The sequence below is a fragment of the Convolutriloba macropyga genome, chromosome 15 (assembly GCF_964194025.1).
Source record: "Convolutriloba macropyga chromosome 15, txConMacr16.3, whole genome shotgun sequence".
NCBI classification, from domain to species: domain Eukaryota; kingdom Metazoa; phylum Xenacoelomorpha; order Acoela; family Convolutidae; genus Convolutriloba; species Convolutriloba macropyga.
In genome coordinates this window covers 18,088,925-18,107,424 of record NC_134482.1, presented here as the reverse complement: position 1 = coordinate 18,107,424, position 18,500 = coordinate 18,088,925, and the positions used below count along the sequence as shown (strand labels likewise).

General features: G+C 38.5%; 2 protein-coding genes across 3 annotated transcripts in view; both read right to left on the bottom strand.

Annotated features, from left to right (window-relative positions):
- LOC142354325 (ras-related protein Rap1-like) overlaps positions 1 to 18,500 on the bottom strand; it is a 519,643-nt gene that overhangs the window by 330,782 nt on the left and 170,361 nt on the right. The window lies entirely within an intron of this gene.
- On the bottom strand, positions 467 to 4,705 carry LOC142354760 (DNA mismatch repair protein Msh6-like). 2 transcript variants are annotated; one of them, XM_075407143.1, is made up of 2 exons: positions 1,181 to 4,705; positions 467 to 796 (listed from the first exon to the last, which is right to left on the bottom strand). In XM_075407143.1, exons 1-2 carry the CDS (start codon positions 4,677 to 4,679, stop codon positions 564 to 566), a joined length of 3,732 nt encoding a protein of 1,243 aa, XP_075263258.1. In that variant the 5' UTR covers positions 4,680 to 4,705; the 3' UTR covers positions 467 to 563. The 2 variants fall into 2 exon arrangements, with proteins under 2 accessions (XP_075263258.1, XP_075263259.1); XM_075407144.1 differs by having other exon boundaries at positions 467 to 790.

The window sequence follows — 18,500 nt, the reverse complement described above, 5'->3', positions numbered from 1 at the left end:
ATAGCCACAGGTTTTGGGGGGCTAAATATATATTCGGGGGCTAAATACAGAGTAGTGAGTAGTGCACTTTATGACATTTTTGGTGTTTTTTAAGCTTTTTTGACCTTTTACACCATTGGGTGATCTTTCGTATCATTTTTAGTGGTTTCCACAATTGATGAGGATAGCCATAGGTTTTGGGGTCAAAGTGCACTTTTGGTGTGCATTTTTGTTATGGGCGGAGATAAGTGCACTTTTTGTCATCTGACCGGAAAGTGCACTTTTGGTATGCCAGTTTACAAAAGTGCACAGGAGCTACGGCCCAAATGCTTAACCTGATTAGGTTTGGTTTACCTCATTTTATCCATTAAAAACTTTTATCCAATAAAGACAATAACAGTTTCCGAAAATGAAGAGAAACTGCTTTTCGAGCTTTTTCCTATAAGTGCCACAGGCCACTCAGTGGCATAAATTTTGTGTCCAAAAATTTTCAAAATTTGTTCTTTTGCACTCGAGTAATCAATTATATCAATTCCAATCAAAATCTCTAAGGTTCATCTGCAAACAAAATGTCATTTGACATCTCACTGTGCGAACAACTTGGCGAATTGCATGAATTTCTGCCTCCTCAAGAACCGAGTTTCAAGTTCATTCGAGTATCGCTGGGCAGCCTTCGTGTTTGACTTGTCAATTCCTGCCATTCTAGCTGCGTTGAAGCCATAACTTTTGGGACAATTACCCTGGACGAATTTGTACAGAAATGTCACCTTCTGTTCCGATATTCCATCTTCAATATCGTCTTCCTCACAGTCTGAAACTAATTTTATAAATCAGGTCATTAGCAGTTCAAATTGAGCAACTTTAGTTTAAAATTGCTTAATTTCACAAAAAAAATAATTAAATGGCATTGTAAATAACTGAAATTACTAGAATAAACCAGTGTTACGATATTTTTACGCGGCAATTTTCTACGTGTCGAGTTCAAAAGCCGTTGAAATTACTATTTTATCCCGACATTATTTACCTAAAGAAAAACATTTTAAAGGTGAAAAATATTTCAAAATAATTTTAAAATAAAGGAAAAAGGATTTAAAAAATTTCGGGAAATAACCGGAACAGTTAAAAAATTTGATAAAATTAAGTGCCCAGTACAAATACAAAACTTCCTAATTTCCTGATTATTATTCAGAGATTATCCAACCTTCGTCATCCTCTTCCATACATGCCATGTGACCCAAAAACACCCTCGGATTCGCCCTGAAGTCAGACACCAACAAGTGATAATGGGTAGAAAACAAAGTTCGGCATCCGACTTCATCCGCAAGCTTCTTCGCAACAGCCGATGCTATCGCAGTCCCGTCAAACGTCGAAGTTCCACGTCCCAGTTCATCCAGAAGAACCAGACTGTGCCGCGTGGCATAATTCAAAACACAGCAAGTTTCACTCATTTCTACAAAGAACGTACTTTCTCCACACAAAATCCGGTCCATAGCTCCGAGACGGGTAAAAATTCGATCAACTGGCGTGAGTGACATTCTCTCAGCCGGAACAAAACACCCGATTTGTGCCAAAACTATCAGCAACCCAGTTTGTCGCATCAGCGTCGACTTTCCACCCATATTTGGTCCCGTTAACAGAATAAGACTCGACCTAGTGTTCTGGGAATCGCAAGATTGAGATTCGGGGTCTTCCATATATTTTCCCAGTTGTGTATTATTAGGTATGTAGCTGCCTTTCATAGCGTTCTCGATACAAGGGTGTTTTCCATTTTGAATATCTAAGGACGTTGACCAGGAATCAACAATTTGAGGTCTGCACATAATTGGATCGGCGGTTCTGCTGAAATCTGCCAAGGCTATCAAAACGTCAAGCATGCCGATAGACCTAACAACGCGAGAGCATTTCGCAAACTCTTTAGAGAAATCACTGAATACAATTCTGGTTAAATTCTTGAGCAATTCATCACGGTTGCTTTCGGCATTGGTCCAGCGCTGAACAAATTTTCGAGTCACTGAGGTCTGGAATCGGTCCCATCCTTTTCTCTTAGATGCAAACTGATAATCATCGGGTACTCTTGACACTTCCTCCGATGGAATTTCGAGCTGAAACTGAGAATTCTTTGCATTCGCGTACTGAATCCGATCACATCTGAAAAACTTTCGTTGCTCTCGAAGATACTTTTCACTTTCTGCCTTAATTTCCGAAAGTTCCTGCAACGCAGCGTCATAATCTTTCGCAAGTCCTGGTTTTGGCTGAATTTCACCAGTCTGGCATGCTTCAGTTTGGTCAAACGCTATTTCAAAATTTTCTACAAATTCTTCAATGTCGATCGGAAATTTTCCACCATCTGACTTGCTTTTCATTAATTCATTAAGCAAAACTGAATCGCTCTCGAAACCTTCGAACAATCTTGCAACTTCCATGCATTTTTTCAAGGTTTTTAAAGCCAGAACAAAATCTTGAACGTTGCGCTTTTTATATACCGTTACTTCGAAAAAGTTAGCCCTCGAGTCGGGATGATCAGTTGCTTTTCGGTCGACACTTAACGAGTGAATACGACACAATAGATGTTCTAAGTCAGGTACTTTCTGAAGAATAAATTTTACTTTTTCACAAAATTCTTCACGATTTTCCATAAGCCATACAACAGCATCTTGTCTTTCGATTATTGCATCAGGATAACAAGGCGGAGTGCATATAACTTGCTTCAACATCCGTTTACCAAAAGGGGTTGCACAAGTATCGAGGGCATTCAAAAGAGTGAAGCTCGATTTTCCAAAATTATCCACAATTCCCAGATTCGCTATAGTTGAGGAGTCCAAAATCATCTTTGCTCCGGGTTCAAAGTTTCTAGCGACGACAGCGCAAGCGTTGCTCGCCATCGAGGAATTCAGAACTAAATTTTCTTTGGCGATAGGCGGAACTACGACCTCAAAATCACCTAGCGTGATAACATCGAAATCAATCATGCATTCTTTCAACATAAACAAAACTCCACCGAAAGCGTTGATCGCTAATTCGAGCTCCTGTTTCAACTTTTGACAAAGTTGTAACTCGTCGTTTGAAGCATCTTTCAGAACCTGAGGCCAACGATTTTCATCTTCAAAGTATCCACCTTCTTGAATCACTTTGAAAACTTTCAAACCAGAGTAAAACTGGCTTTCGTTTTTGAGCGCTGTCAATTTAACGGAGGGTAGTAAGGATTTAATAACTTGTAATGATTTTTGGGTCAAGCTTCCTTTGATGTGAAGAATTTCAGCCGGGCACAGATGCGAGAAAAACACACGAAGAACAGACGAGAAACGGTCATCGGAAAATTGGCAGAAATGTACAGTTCCTACTTTTGTATCAACATAACATAATCCATAACTACTTACATTAAATTCTAACGGCTTTTCAACAATAGCTGAGAGATAATTACTGCCACTAGTTTGACAGCTACTTTGACTGTTCGCAGATGAAGGCAACTGTGTGGCTTTAGTTGTAATTTGACAAACTTCTCTCGCAACCACCCGATCGTATTTCATAACTTTTTTGCCACTTTTAGACATTTTTGAAACTCGTGCCTGCATTTCATCCGGGGTTTCAGTTTGCTCAACACGCGCTATTTTGTAACCCTTCTGGACCAAAATGTCAGAAAATTTATCAAAGCCAATTTCGGGAAATCCGCTGTGGGCATAACTGTCTCGCATAAAAGTCAGTCCCAGTTCTTCCACCGCTATCACAGCGTCCATGTGATACAATTCGTAAAATTTTCCAACTTTGAAAAACAAAACTGTATCGTAATGATCAACTTTAAACAACCACCACTGCTGATGACCTGGTGTTTGTTCATGGAGGAAATCTTTGGGCACGTGTAAAGTAGTCGGATCATAATCTGGGTGATCAACAGGCCTCATTTTCTTGTCCTTTATCTGACTAAATTGTAGAAACTTAAAGCTTAAATGCTTGAAATTTTCTTCATCATCACTCTGCTCCTCTCTGACAGCCGGAGGTCTCTTCTCGGTTTTGGACAACAACTTAGGAGTTTTTGGCACTGAGTTGAAGCTGTCATTAAATTTTTTGGAGTCACTACGAGGGGTTTCTTGAGAGTTGAAGTTGAAAGGACTAAGTAAATCAGTCGGACTTTGACCGTCACAATTAATCTGTATTTTTCTCGACTTCGCCACAGGCGTCGACAAACCTTTAAAACTTTGTTGCGCACTGAACGACTCATTCAAATTTAAGTCATTTGTCTCAGTAGCAGTAGTAGCAGTGGTCGCAGTGTTGGGTTCAAAGCTTTCTTCTTCGTCACTGTCATAAATTCGAAGTCGTTTATATTTCTTGGAGCTAGCAGGTGCACACTTGACTGGTGAATCATTTCGGGCATCTTTTTTCTCGAATTCTGCCATGCCTTGTTTGTCAGATAGATCAGTGTTAATAACATCGGAGGAATTGTTTTCAGCATCTTCCGAAACTGAATTATTTATATTAACATCTTCACCTAACGGTTGACTTGATTGCACTTTCAGTTTTGTCCCATTTCCTGGAGTTAGCTGCTGAGATATGTAATTACCCTTTTTGTCAATTCCCGTAATAAATGGCGAAGAAAGACTCTTATTTCTAGGCGTTGATGCTGATGACGATTCTGCTTTGCTTTTCTTAGCGCTGCCCAATGGTGAGAAAAAGTTCGTGAGTGACTGCTGCTGACGCTTTTGCATTTCACCTGGAAAGTCTTTCAGTATTTTAACAAATAATAATAATAATAATAATAATAATAATAATAATAATAATAATAATAATAATAATAATAATAATAATAATAACAAAGGATTTAGGATAAAGTAATCCACGGGTTCGCATAAAACCCGGTCATTGAGTTGTTCAAAATTTATTTTATTTACGTAAAGATGAGTTTCTTCAAGTCTCTACAGTTATTGCAGCCACACAAGAGACGCCAAGTGCAAGGGTCTGATTCGTTGTAGCGGGATATGAAGAACCGATTGTAGAGTTCCAGGAGTTTGCTCTTGTGCTCTCGATCAAGGAGGATATCATATTTGAAATGATCATTGAACAGATTTGCAAGGTGACAGGCTCGGTACCAAAAATCTGACTCACTCTTCTGCAACCGCATTTGCTTACAGATAAAATTTCTAGTGACTTGGGCTCTCCGGGTTCCCACCTCAGCGAGAGTGACATGGCTTTGCCAGTCTATATCAACTTTTCCCGATAACATTTTTGCAAATAATAACACGACATGAAGTTCTTGATATAGAGACAGTGGCAAGATGTTGATTTTCTGAAGTTTTTCCTTGTATGAGAGGACGCTGTTGCTGGTCTTGAATATCCAGGCCATTGCTTTTCGTTGAACACTTTCAAGTAAAGTTAAATCGCTCTTTGATGGTTTCCACAAGGCCGCGCCATAGCTGACAATTGGCACGACGTAGCAAACATATGCATTTTTCCTGGTTGCAAAATTTGCCTTGCTAAGGTTTCGTTTTAGCAGTAGGAATGCATTCAAGGCTTTTTCAGTTCTTTTCTTCGCGTGTAGTGTCCAGATTAAAGAGTCAGTAACAAAGAAGCCCAAAACTTTAATCGATTGAGTGGCTTCGAAGGTATAATTGGGCAGAGATATTTGGGCAGAGCCTTTAATACACAGCAGCTTGCTTTTCGTAAGGTTCATCAGATTATCATCGCACCACCTCCACAGTTTTCTGACATCTATGTTGAGCGTCACAGGATTGGTCCCTACAATTTTGTAATCATCCGCATAGCCAAAAGTCTTTGAAATAACACAGGACGGCAAATCGTTTATGAAGACTAGGAAGAACAGCGGGCCTAGAATGGAACCTTGGGGGACGCCGCTAAAGACATCAAGTTCTTTTGAGGTTGTACTATTTATTCGCACTGTTTGTTTCCGATTTGACAGATAGCTTCGAAGCAGACTTAGGCAGTTTCCTCCGATACCAAGCGCCGATAGTTTGTCTAAAAGTAGACCGTGAGAGACTTTGTCGAATGCCTTCTGGAAATCGATATAAAAGGTCGTGAGGTAGGAAGGGTTGGAGTCCAGGCAGCTGAAGATCTCATGCAAGTACTCTATTAGATTTGTTGTGGTCGATCGTTTAGGGCCAAAAAACATGCTGTGCGGGATTTAAGGTTGAGTAGACTACTGGAATCAGTTTGTTGGAGATGAGCTTTTCTAGCAATTTCGACACTGCAGACAGAAGGCTGATTGGTCTGTAGTTAGATGCGTCCTGATTGTCACTATCTTTATAGATTGGTACAATATCAGCTACTTTCCATTTAGTTGGGAAATGAGCTTCGCAAGCTATTAAATTGAAGAGTAGACAAAGCGATTTTGGCAATGACTTGTGGAGGTTTTTTAAGAGCGCATTCCCTATCCTGTCTGGTCCTTTGGCTTTATTTACATCAAGTTGCAGCAGTGAGCTCTGGATTTCTTCGGTGGTGAAGTAGACGAGGCTCAACTGAATTACAACGTTCTTGATGTCTGTTTTGACTCTGTAAGGCATCTGTGTGAACACTGACTGGAAGTAGTCGTTAAACAGGTCGGCTTTAGCAACGTCAGTAGAAGCTGTTCGGTGATTCAGTAAGATTTCGGCGGGCCCAGAACATGACTTGGTGACAGACTTCAGATAGCGTTGTATGTCAGTAAACTTGCCATCTTGGAAGAGTCGAAGTTCATGCTCTGATTGGTCTTGTTGGAGTGCTAGAGCAAGATTCGTTTGCACATGCTCGATTTTGAGTTTAGTTGTGGGCGTTGGTTTCCGTTGCTGCTTTAATTGAACTCAGTGTCTCCGCACTGGTCTTTGATCTGCAAATTAAAAGCCTTTAATAAACCACAGCAGTTGCTAAGGTGGTACCCGACCGTTGAATCAAGTTTCTTGTGCTCAGGTCATCCTCGTGGTAACATAACGGCAAGTCTGACTGACATATGTGCACTCACATCCACTACAAATTTCATCAACCATTTCAGATTTTTCGAAACTCGACTTTAGCGAAGGCGAGCAAGTTTTCATTTTCTTAGTCAAAAAATATTTAACCGAGATATCTTCAGTAGTTTTTCTTTCAATAGCACGCATAAATTGCCTCTGTGTTGCATTAAAAAAAAGTGGGGATTTCCTCTATTTTTCGCCAATTGTCTGTATTTCCTCTTTTTTTTGCCAATTGCATACTTTTTGCGGTAATTCAGGCTCCTTACCACGTATGTTTCAAGAGTTCCGTTTACTTTTTTCGCAGTCCAAGTTTCATGGTATATCAGATAAGTTTTCAATCATATATCCTGATTTGTTCTATGTGTGCGATCAAAACTTTTCCAATTGTTCGTGTAACGGAAAAGCCCATGCACAGTGCCCTGCACTATAATTTTCTTGTGTTTCAACGGGGAAAAGCTACGAAAATTATTTGATATATGCAAAAAAGGGGAAAATCACGCTAATGACGGAAAGCAGTTCCTCAAAAATTTTAGAAATGAAAAATTTTGCGACGTTTCGAAAGTTGAAAAGCAAAGATTTTCGAAAGTTCAAAAAACTTGACTTAAACAGGTGGATCAGTTCCAAGAACTGAAAGACTTTATGCTCTGTACCGATTGCTAGGGACATTCTTGCGCACAATTTTAAGGGAAAAATAACGAAATTTACGTTCAACTGGAGCTTAAACCACCAAATTTTATGACCTGGGAAATGTGCAGAAGACATTTTTTAACAACCTGTCAAAAAGTTGAGTTTGCAACAAGGGCCGTATTCACAGCCTCTTTGCAAAAGCTCTCGTTGTCCATCTGTGAATATTATTTGACTCCAGATCAGATTCTTACGACTTCAGGATATTCGCCTTGGCTCGGCCTTTGGGAGGAAGGGAATGTATGTGGTACAGGATATCTCGTATGGGATGGTTGCGGCGTAACATGTGATCAACATGGGCTGTTCTTCGTTTTGCAATGTGTTGTGAAAGGGGGGTTGTCTTGTCATATAATACAGCTTCTCGTTATTGATAGTTTTTGGGTAGTGTATGTCTATGCAGGCTCTGAGTTGTCTTCTGTGGAAGGAATCTAATCCCTTGGCTATCGTGCCATTGCTACATCAAGTTGACCAGTTGTATAGTAGGATGGATTTAACGTAGACGTTGTAAATGCACATTTTGGTTTTCACGTTTATGAACTTGTTTTTCCAAATTCTTCTGAACTTAGACATGGCGAGTTGCGCTAGATGTTTACGCCGACTGATTTCAGCTCCCTAATCAAGAATGGTACCAGTTTCTTGATCTTGCGTAGATCTGTATCTTTGTGGTACTCAAACATCTCTGTCTTTTGATGATTAACGCATAGGTTGTATCTGGCAAGTACATCTGTTGAAACTTTGATGATTTCATCTGCTTCCTCCTGGGTACTAGAGATGAAATCAACGTTATCTGATTACTGTAGATGACTTGGGAGGCTTGGGATGGGTTTTTCATGATTATCGTGGCCATGTTGGACTGTTATTATATCTCGGGTAGGGCTGCTTACGCTTAGTTTTAGATTTGAATTCCCAAACAAACTTGAACGGCCAACACACCGCTCATCCGCCATAACTGGGTTTTTAACGCCCTGTGCTTTTAAATATAGTAAACCATAGAACTTAATGTAAGACATGTTCGCAAAAAACTCACTAAACGCACTAATCGAATTTTTAACAAAAAAAACGAGAACAAAAAATAGATGGTTACTAGGAGTAAACCAGATTTTAACCATACAAAGAAAGCATTATAAATAATAATTCGTATCATCAACCATTGAAAAAACACGTCAAAGAATGTTTTTTCTTGATGGGATTCTTCGGGCAGGTAAACCTGTTATATGTTAGTTTAGCAAACAGGAACCCGTGCGGTAGAAGACAACTATGAGAAAATCTCAAAGAGATTAAAGAAAGTGGTGACATATGAATTAAGATTAATCAACCATTGCTGAACCGCAACCAAAGACCACAAAAAACTAAACCCCATATAATTGAGCTGCCTTTCTCTAAATAATTTTTAATTTTTTCATCTTTTGAGACTTCTTGTTTTCCAATCAATAAGTCTATCTGTGTATTAAAACGTTTGAATATTACATCTTCAAAATGAAATTAAACTCTTAGACTTTATAAAAACCCCCTAACCCAAGTCGTAAAAGAATTCAGTGCACTGGCAACAGAACTTTTTAAATAAAACTGACATTTTGAAAACTTAAACAAGTTTGTCGGTAGAAACATGCAAATAAAAAGCACTTTAAAACGAGAACTCGAGAATCGAATTAATTTTGAGATAAATGAACAAAACACAAGGTTGGGGATAACAAATCACCAATTTCCACCAATTTCCACCAAATTTTGTGGGAGTCGGTTGTAGAAGTCACAGCTGAATCAGTCGCAGGAAATCAGTTTTCACAAGTGAGAATTTACTCGCGTGGGGCTAACTTTTACTCGTTGGTGAAGAAAGAATATTCCTTGTGTGAAAAGAGCGCATCACACTAAGTGGGTAGAATTAAAGAGTTCTCTAGTTGTTGTCGTTGATGATTGAAACTGATCGCCACTGCGTTCGTCTTCTTAGTCTAAGAATAGTTTTTTCTTTCGATCTTAGTTGCTAAATTGACTTCTAGTAAAGCACCTAATATCATGCTTGTCGTATTAAGAGAAATAATTTCATAAACATCAATAAAAAAGGACAAATTGGAGTTCAACTAAACTCATAACAAAATAACAAATGGAAATTAGGCGGGACATTCATCTATAAGACTATAAACTAAACTTCTTTGAATTTAAGGAAAAAAATATAAAAAAAAGGAAATACAATATCAATATAAGCGTTAGTTTTATAATCAAAAGTCTTGATCAGTAAAATAAAGAAAGTGTTATGAAAATTCAAACACAAAAAGAGAAAACACCTTCGAGTGACGACATACTTGGTAATTATTTTATAGAAACTATTCTTTTCAACAACTAAACAAAGTTTTAAAAGTGGTATGTTACAAGTAGCGGAACAGTAAAATGGCAACGGGCTCGACCCCTAGAATGACCCCAATTCAAACGACTTGGAAAGCTACGTGATGCATTTTGAGCTATTCGTGGAACAACAAAAAGGGAAAAGAAGTGAAGGACATCCGGTCCGCGAAATTGGTGAATGACCGAAATACTTAGCACTTAGGCTACCAAACTCTGCCATAGAATTCTATCGCACTCTACCGCAAGCTGCAAGAGAAACTTATGGTGAATGGTCTAAAGTTTTTCGAGAACACTACAGCGAAAAACCAGTCGTTTTCTGGGGAAGGCTAGCTCGCTGCGCAAAGCAACCAGGAGGAGAACTGACAGATTTTCTGGGAGATTTAAAGCAGTTTGCTTTGAAAACTTACACAACGGAGTCGCAGGGCATTAGAGACCATCTGGTTTTGAGAGGATTCCTAGAAGGAATCAACCATAGTCAGATGAGGTTAGATCTCAGAAAGCAAATAGGCGACAAGGATACGAAAATTGAAACAGTTTTGGAACAATCACTGCATCGGGAAGCCGTAATAAGAATAGAAGAGAATGAGCAAACACTGATAGTTACGGTAGTTAGAAGGGATGAAACAAACGACTTAGTGGAGGCCGTCACCATGCTTATGACATAATTCTCAGGAGATGACAAGCAGCGATAAAATCGTCGAAACCAATCTAGGGACCGAAGTAGTTCCCGGGGACGGTGGGGTGACAAGTGACGTGATAGAGGACAGCAACAAGATCGTGGGTTAAAGGTTCGGATGCTATTTCCAACACCAGGACTTAGTCATTGAGACATATCTTTCGGAAGAGATGAACCGTCTAGAAAGAACAACAGGCAGGTTTTCAAGTGCAGAGCCTGTGGTCAGGAGGGACACATTCCGAGGAATCGTCGAAATTGATTGCAATGTAGAACTTCCCAACATTTGAAAAGAATCTGCTTTTTCAAAAAGAAAACCGCCGAGAACTATAATGTCATTAGAATTTGTTCGACAAAAACAATTAAAGGTCCGAACGCAGAAATCATACTCCATGGAAACAGATGCGTTGAATTCATAGACAGTGGAAGTAGTATATCGCTTGTGAACTGGTCCGCATACGAAAAACCAGGCAAACGGCGAATTGTTTGAACATACACAAAGCGAGTGTTAGCACCAAACAAATCAAATGTCAAGATAATAGGAAGAGTAACGCTGTTGGTACAGATGCAATCAAGACTTCCGGAGGTTGAACAAGAATATTTTTAACGGCAGAAGAAGGTATAGAATGTTTGCTGAGAACTGATTTCCTGGAAAACAATAAATGTGTATTGAACTTACACGAAGAGAATTAATATAGCAGTCACCTTAAAAGTTCAATGCCGTTTTCCACAGAAAAAACGCTAGGTGTTCAAATTTTTGCAGTTTCGGGACAAAACACATATATACAGAGTGAAAACGAAAATCTGATGAGAATTAGATTAGCTGACGAAAACGGAGAAAAAAATCAAGGAATGGAAGGATTAGTGGAAGCAATTGAAGATTTTGAGCTAAAGACGGTTTGCTTTTGGCCGCCTGTATGATATCAATGAAAGATGTTTCTAGTTTGAAAAAAGTCCTAAATTTAACAGACGCATCAGTGACCGTGTATAATAGCAATAAAGTAGGAACTTAGTTTGACAACAAACAGAACTTAGTTGTAAATGGAGTTTTTACAAATCAAAAAAGCCAAAACCTTGGAAACATTTCAAATTGGGAAAAACACGCAAATTTGATAGATATTAATCTAAATAACCAGCAGAAAGAAAAAGTACAGGAACTTGAATGATTTAGGATATTGTGGCCAACTTAAACACCAAATCAAAGTCTACAAAGATGCACAGCCGTTCACAAAAAGTTATTGCAGTATGAGCTTTGATAAAAGTAAAGCAATGAAAAAACAGTCGAAGATCTATAGGTTGAAAAATTAATTGAACCCACCAATTTGTATTGAGCAGCACCATCAATATTGGTGAAAAAGGAAGATGGCAGCTACAGGCAGGTTGTAGATTACAGAGGTTGGAACAAACAAACCGAAAAAAAAAACAGTTAGCCGCTACCAAGAATACATGACGTTATTGACTCTTTAGACGGAAATTGTGTTTTTTCCAATACCAATTTGACATCTGGATATTTTCAAATTGCGCTGGATGAAGAGTCACAGAACGTGACAGCTTTTGTTTTGTATCTCCAATGGGACTCTACAAGTGGTAGAAGTTACCCATGGTTTTGGCGTCAGCGCCAGGAGCTTTCCAAAATTTAATGGAATTAATCATGGCGGGACTCTCCTATGAAGTGGTTTGAGTATACCTGGATGACATAGTCATTTTTGGTAGATCCTTTGAGGAGCATCTCAACCGTCTAGATCTTGTTCTTGGACGACTTAAAGACACTGAATTGAAAACACAGGGCTCAAATTTTTTTCAGAAAAAAAATCAGTTTCTGGGACACATTGTACCAAATAAAGGCGTAGAAGTGGATCCGGAGAAAGTAGCGGCAGTTAGTGAATTGAAAAGTCCACGAAAAATAAAAGAATTGAGAATTATATTAGAACTAGCTGGTTTTTACAGAAGATTCATACAAGATTTTGGAGAAATAGCGGGGCCGTTTTATAAGCTATAAAAAAAGAACGTGTTTCTTGGAGCAAAGAGTGAGAACCTGCAGTTGAACAAATAAAACAAGCAGTACAGAAAGCAGCAATTTTGTGTCATCCAAATGACACGGATTGCTCTAGGTTAACCACCGCCGCCTATATGTTTGGCATTGGCACATTTTTTCCCCAAAGACAACAATGGGTGAAAGGGTTATTGCATACGCAAGCAGAACGCTCAGCAAAAGTCAATAAAACTATTCTGCGACAAAACGAAAACTTTTCCGCAACAGTTTATTTCACTCAACACTTCAAAATTCAATTTTTGTGACAAAAGATTTCAATTGCTGCCAAACATAGGGCCCTCACGTGGTTATATAGATTTAAAGAACCAGACGGATTATTGGCCAATTGGATAAAACAGTTTGAACAGTTTGATTTTGAAATCAAACACGGAGCGGGAAGGAAGGTCCCTCATGCAGACTGTCTGTCGAGAGTTCCACAGACTGAAGACCAAGTCAAAGACTGCAACCAAGTGAACCAAGTAAATACGGAAGACAAAAATATCTTATCCATTGGTCTAGGGAAATTGGTTGAACAACTAATTGAGAATCAGAAAACGCAGTCGACCTCATTTTACTAAAAAACTAGATTGAGAACGGGAAATACCCTCAAAGAAAAAACCTGGCAGGAGCCTCTAGGGCACTGTGAAAACTTTGGACTGATTTCAAAAACTTACGAATGATCTAATTAGGACTCAGAATCGTATTGACAAGTTTAACAACTTAACACAAATAGTCAATCAGAGATCACTTCGAAACAAATTTATACCTTTCCCTCATGAATATTGCGAGCATTTTGGTATGGCTAAGATATTTGACCGAGTTATAGAACGATTCTACTGGCCCCGGATGAGAAAAGATGTTCACGAGTGGGTAAGTTCTTGCGAAGTATGCTGTCAAAAGAAGTCACCACACCAGAAACACATGCACAACCTGACAAAGTGGAAACCAAGTCACCCGTTCTGGCAAGTTGCCTTAGACATTATGGGACCTTTACCCGAGTCCAGCGGAAACAAATACATTCTGTTAATTGGAGATCAGTTTTCAAAATTGTATGAAGCAATTCCCATGAGCAACCAAGAAGCTTCAACGGTAGCTAGGGCCTTTGTAAACGTATGGGTTTCAAGGTTTGTTTGCAAATCTTCATAGCGACAAGGGCAGTAATTTTATGTCGAATCATTTCAAGAACATGTGTAAAGAGCTGGGAATTAACATGCCATCAAGAACAGCTTATCATCCTCAAGGAAACGCAATGATAGAGCGCACCATTTGCACAAAAGATGAGAGTTTTGCAAAAAATGTGGGTGAATATCACAAGATCTGGGGCGACTAACTTCCGCTAGTAATGATGGCGTACAGATCATCAATTCACTCTGTTATAAAGCACAGCCCCTTTTAACTCCTTTTTGGACAATCAAGCGCGCTGCCGATTGATTGCATGTATCAAACAATACAAACCAAAACCTATCCAACTTTGAGTGATTCTCTTGGTTGCTTGAAAGACAAATACAAACGTGCCATGAACTGGACAAAAAAACAAAGACAAAAAAACTACTATGACCGTAGCACATTTGGACCACAGTATGAAGTAGCTGATTTAGTAATGGTGATCAAACCCACAATGAAAAACTGGTCAGACAAAAGAATTAAATCTTTTTACAGTATATCGCAGATATTACGTGAAAAAAATCAACAATCTAAACTTTGTTTTTGGAGTTGTTAAAACGAAAAAACAACAAAAGGTCCACTACGATCGACTTATACGTTTTAACTGCGGAAGTGCAAAAAAGTGATAAAAAGAACCTAAGAAGTCGAAGAATGAACCGAGAACACCACAAAATGACAATACGGAGGACAATACGTTTTTGATGGAAATTGAAGAAGTCACTTCAAAATTGAGTGACACAGAAAGATAAGAAGTTAATCCTGAAGGGAATAATAGTCAAATTAAACCTGGGACTGAAACTCACAATGAGACAATCAAGGAGGAATTGTTTGAAACACCAATAGGTGGGAGTAAAAGAGAATCAACAAATACTAACACAAACAACAAGAGCAGAAGCACAACGACACATGCGGCCAAAGTAGCCACACAGCAGAAGCGGTATAGCCCTGTGGCAGCATCCGAAACAATTGAAGGCGGTAATTTTCCAAAAGAAGCACGGCTTCTATTTCGCAAAATGTTATTAAACGACGATATCAAACAAGAAGTGCTTCGGATAACAAGACCACAGAAACTCAATGACTATTTTTAATTCAAGGATGACGATTCAGATGAAAAATTTGATAATGACGTATTTTGTTAAGAAGGTGATACGACAAAATACCGAGGGGGTGGAACCTATACTGGAACGTGCAGCTGAACTGGAAATTTCTCCAATTGCTTAGCAATTTAGGTTTTTCACAATCCTAAGAGATTGTGGGGTATGTTTTGACAACATTCTCCAGACGCAAAAAATGTGCCATGACGGAACGGACGAAATGCGAATCGTGGAGCAGGTAATGAATAAATGAGGAGCAGGTAAACAAAGAAGGACTCCACTGCGTTGAGAGCAGCATGAGTAAACTAAAATACTACATGTACAGGGCTGCATATACGGTAACTGTGCTGAAAAAAGTGGTTTGTATAACGACGCAAATTACTTAATCGAAAAATCACAAATAATTCCAATATTTTATCCAATAGAAGAATCAACCTGCCAAAATTTATTGCGGTTACTGGGTTTTAATGACTTCAAATTCAAGGCTCCTGAAGAAGTTCTTAATGAGATGAATGTTGGCCGAGTTGACGTAGAGTTTGTTCGGAGGATATCAAAATCTTTCATGAAAGGCGGAGATGTGAAAGAAGTGAATTATGTCTACCCCGTGTATTGGATCAATCCAAAAAGTGATACACAGAAAGGTATCATAAACATAAAAGCTGAACGTTAAATGCTGAGTGGATTAATGCTGAATTTTTCATAGGGAATTTGTTCATTGAAACTAGAGAAGCAAATGAAGGAGCATGGTTATATCTTAAGACACTCTGAAACAGGAGCAGACATTGTTATATCAAGGAGACACATTTGAAATAGATTCAGTACAATAGCTGTTCGACCAAGACAAAAGCCAAATATCTTAAGGATAGTTAAATTTTCAGACTCGATATCACTAAAATTATTCCGCACTGGAAGCAAAAAGTACTTGGCGAGCAAATTAGAAAGAAAAAGAAATTTAGTTGTTCAGCTGAAACACAATAAAAAAATATAGACATTTTTCAGCTTTTCAAAACGAACCACAGAAATTTGTTTTACATAAACGAAAAGTTGACGGTCTAAGAACAAACAGAGATATCTGAGACATACTTAAACATAAAACTTAGACATAAAACTCGACCAATTTTTTGTGTGGGAATTTTGAGGTATGTTTGAAATTCTGGAACAAATAAAGTTATTATATTAATACACAGAAAACTGCCCAGAGCTATGATTTTAACGACACCAATTAACGAAAACTCACACCAAATTTTCCTAAATCAACAAAACGCTCTGGGTATACACGCAGAAAGAGCCGAATGAGTATTTTGTGTCCATAGGTGCGCTAAATTTATCGTACATATAGTCAAAAACCCGCTTTGTGCCGAGCAAGTACCAAATAGGGTGTTTTCTGACAACCGTTCAGAAAGAATTAGGTACATGAATCCTATTTCTAGAGTGTTCTATAATAAAATATTCGCACTAATTAATTGCAACCTCATGTACCCGAACGCTCTTGAATTGCAGAACGGTTCATGGATAACATATGGCCAATGAATACAACTGATTGATAAACCCAATGATATGCTTAATTACAGAGTTAACGTCAATTGGTCGACTTCTGCAAAAATGGAAGGGTTTTTTAATGACAAAGACTTGGAACTCACGACGGCCCAAATATTAAGTCATTCGAGAAAAACGATAACAAGAAGAAGTTTTCCTGGAACAAGGAGGTTTATATGAACATGAGATCCTACAGTTTTTCAACACGAACTTAAAAAACAATCACCAGTGGCATGAACGGCAAATTTTTGAATACTTGTGTATAGAAGTGAAACAAATTTGGCATGTGGCCAGTAATATAACAATCAGTTTGATGACTATTTTTATTGGATCTGAAATCATATTTTGTTTGGTACGTGTTCCTTTTTTCAATCGATATGCTACGCAGTGGCACCAATCCGGTAATTGCACTGCAACCCAGTAGCTCGATGGGGGAACCAGGTTATTTTCATCATCTAAAACAACGTTCTATGGAAAAAAATTGACGAGAAAAAAAACAGTTGAACGGTATGATTGCAATACAAACATTGTAGTTATAAAAGATAAATCAGTACCAGATATGACAGGAAAAGAGATTGACACATTAGATTAACTTAAGTGTTTGATATGTAGTAATGGCAGATCCAAAAATTGGTGATTACTGCTTCTATTTGACCAAGTTTTTCGAAGTCAGGTCGATAGTCAGGCACCAAGTGTATCGGATTGTTGGAGTAACCTCAAATAAAAAATACGTGGTGCCGTTGACGCAGCTGCAACCGCCCAATATAGTGGATAGAGCAACAATTAATGTTATGGAGTTGAATGAGGTGAGTCAGAGAATAGAGAAACAGCAAAAGAAGATTGACAACAAAATATTGTGAACTTCCGGGGTTTGGCTTGAAGAGAAGAAGCTTTGGCAGTTAAAACGTGAAGGTCAAAGGTTAAGTGAGAACAATTTTTTGAGACCAAAGGACTGCTTGAATACTCTGGGAATCAGCGGGAGTTCTGCAGGAGGCAGGTTGAATTTTTGAAGACAGATTTGGAGGGGGTTACGATTGTAGCCGAAACAAAGACAAGAGAAGGTGTCGCTCTGATGAATGAGCGGGAGTGTTTAGTTAAGAAGTTGGAGAATGCCGAGCTGGATATCAGAAAGCTAAGGAGTAGGGTAAGAACAGAGACTAGACCTCAAAGAAGGTCATCCAGTGGTGGCTGGAGGCGATCAACGCGCAGAGCCCGTTCTGTCGACCTCCAAATTTTTATGAGATTCTATTCCTGCAACAGTGGCCACAACCAGCACTATCCAGAAACATTTCAAAATGTTGTTAATGCTTTGTCATCAGGGCAAGAGCGGTAGGAGGAAATTTTCAAAATTATTCTTCAGGCGAAAAAAACTATGGAAGACGGGGAGGCCCGTAATATTTTTGACAAGTACGAGATTGAAAAAGCAGAGTGGACCTTTGAAACTCTTGCTTGTGAGTGACTGGAACACTCCAATTTTCTCTAGGGAGGCAGTGTAGTAAAACATAGAACTTAATGTATGACATGCTCATAAAATAAATATTGAACACGCTATTCGGAGTTTTTACAATAAAAGGGTGAACAAAAAGAGATGGTTACTAAGAGAAAACCACATTTTAACAATAAAAAGGAAGCATTATAAACTTTAATGGGAATCTTCAAAGAACTTTCATCATGAACGTCAAGGAATGTTTGTTCTTGACGGGATTCAAAGGCCAGGTAAATCTGAAATATGTTAGTTTAGCAAACAGGGACCCGTGCGGTAGAAAATAACAATGAAAAAATTTCAAAGAGACTAAGAAAGTATTGACAATTGACCTAAGATTAATTAACCATTGATAGCACTGATACCAAAGACAACAAAAAAAGTAAACATCATATAATTGAGCTGCCTTTCTCTTAATTAACTTTTCATCTTCTCATATGTCGAAACTTCTGTATTCCAATCAACAATTCTAACTCTGTATCAAAACGTTTGAATACTACATCTTCATAAATAAATAAAGTCTCAGACTTAGAATTTTCTCATCAGTATTCTCGAGATTTAAAGTGCTTGAGAGAAACCCCCCCAA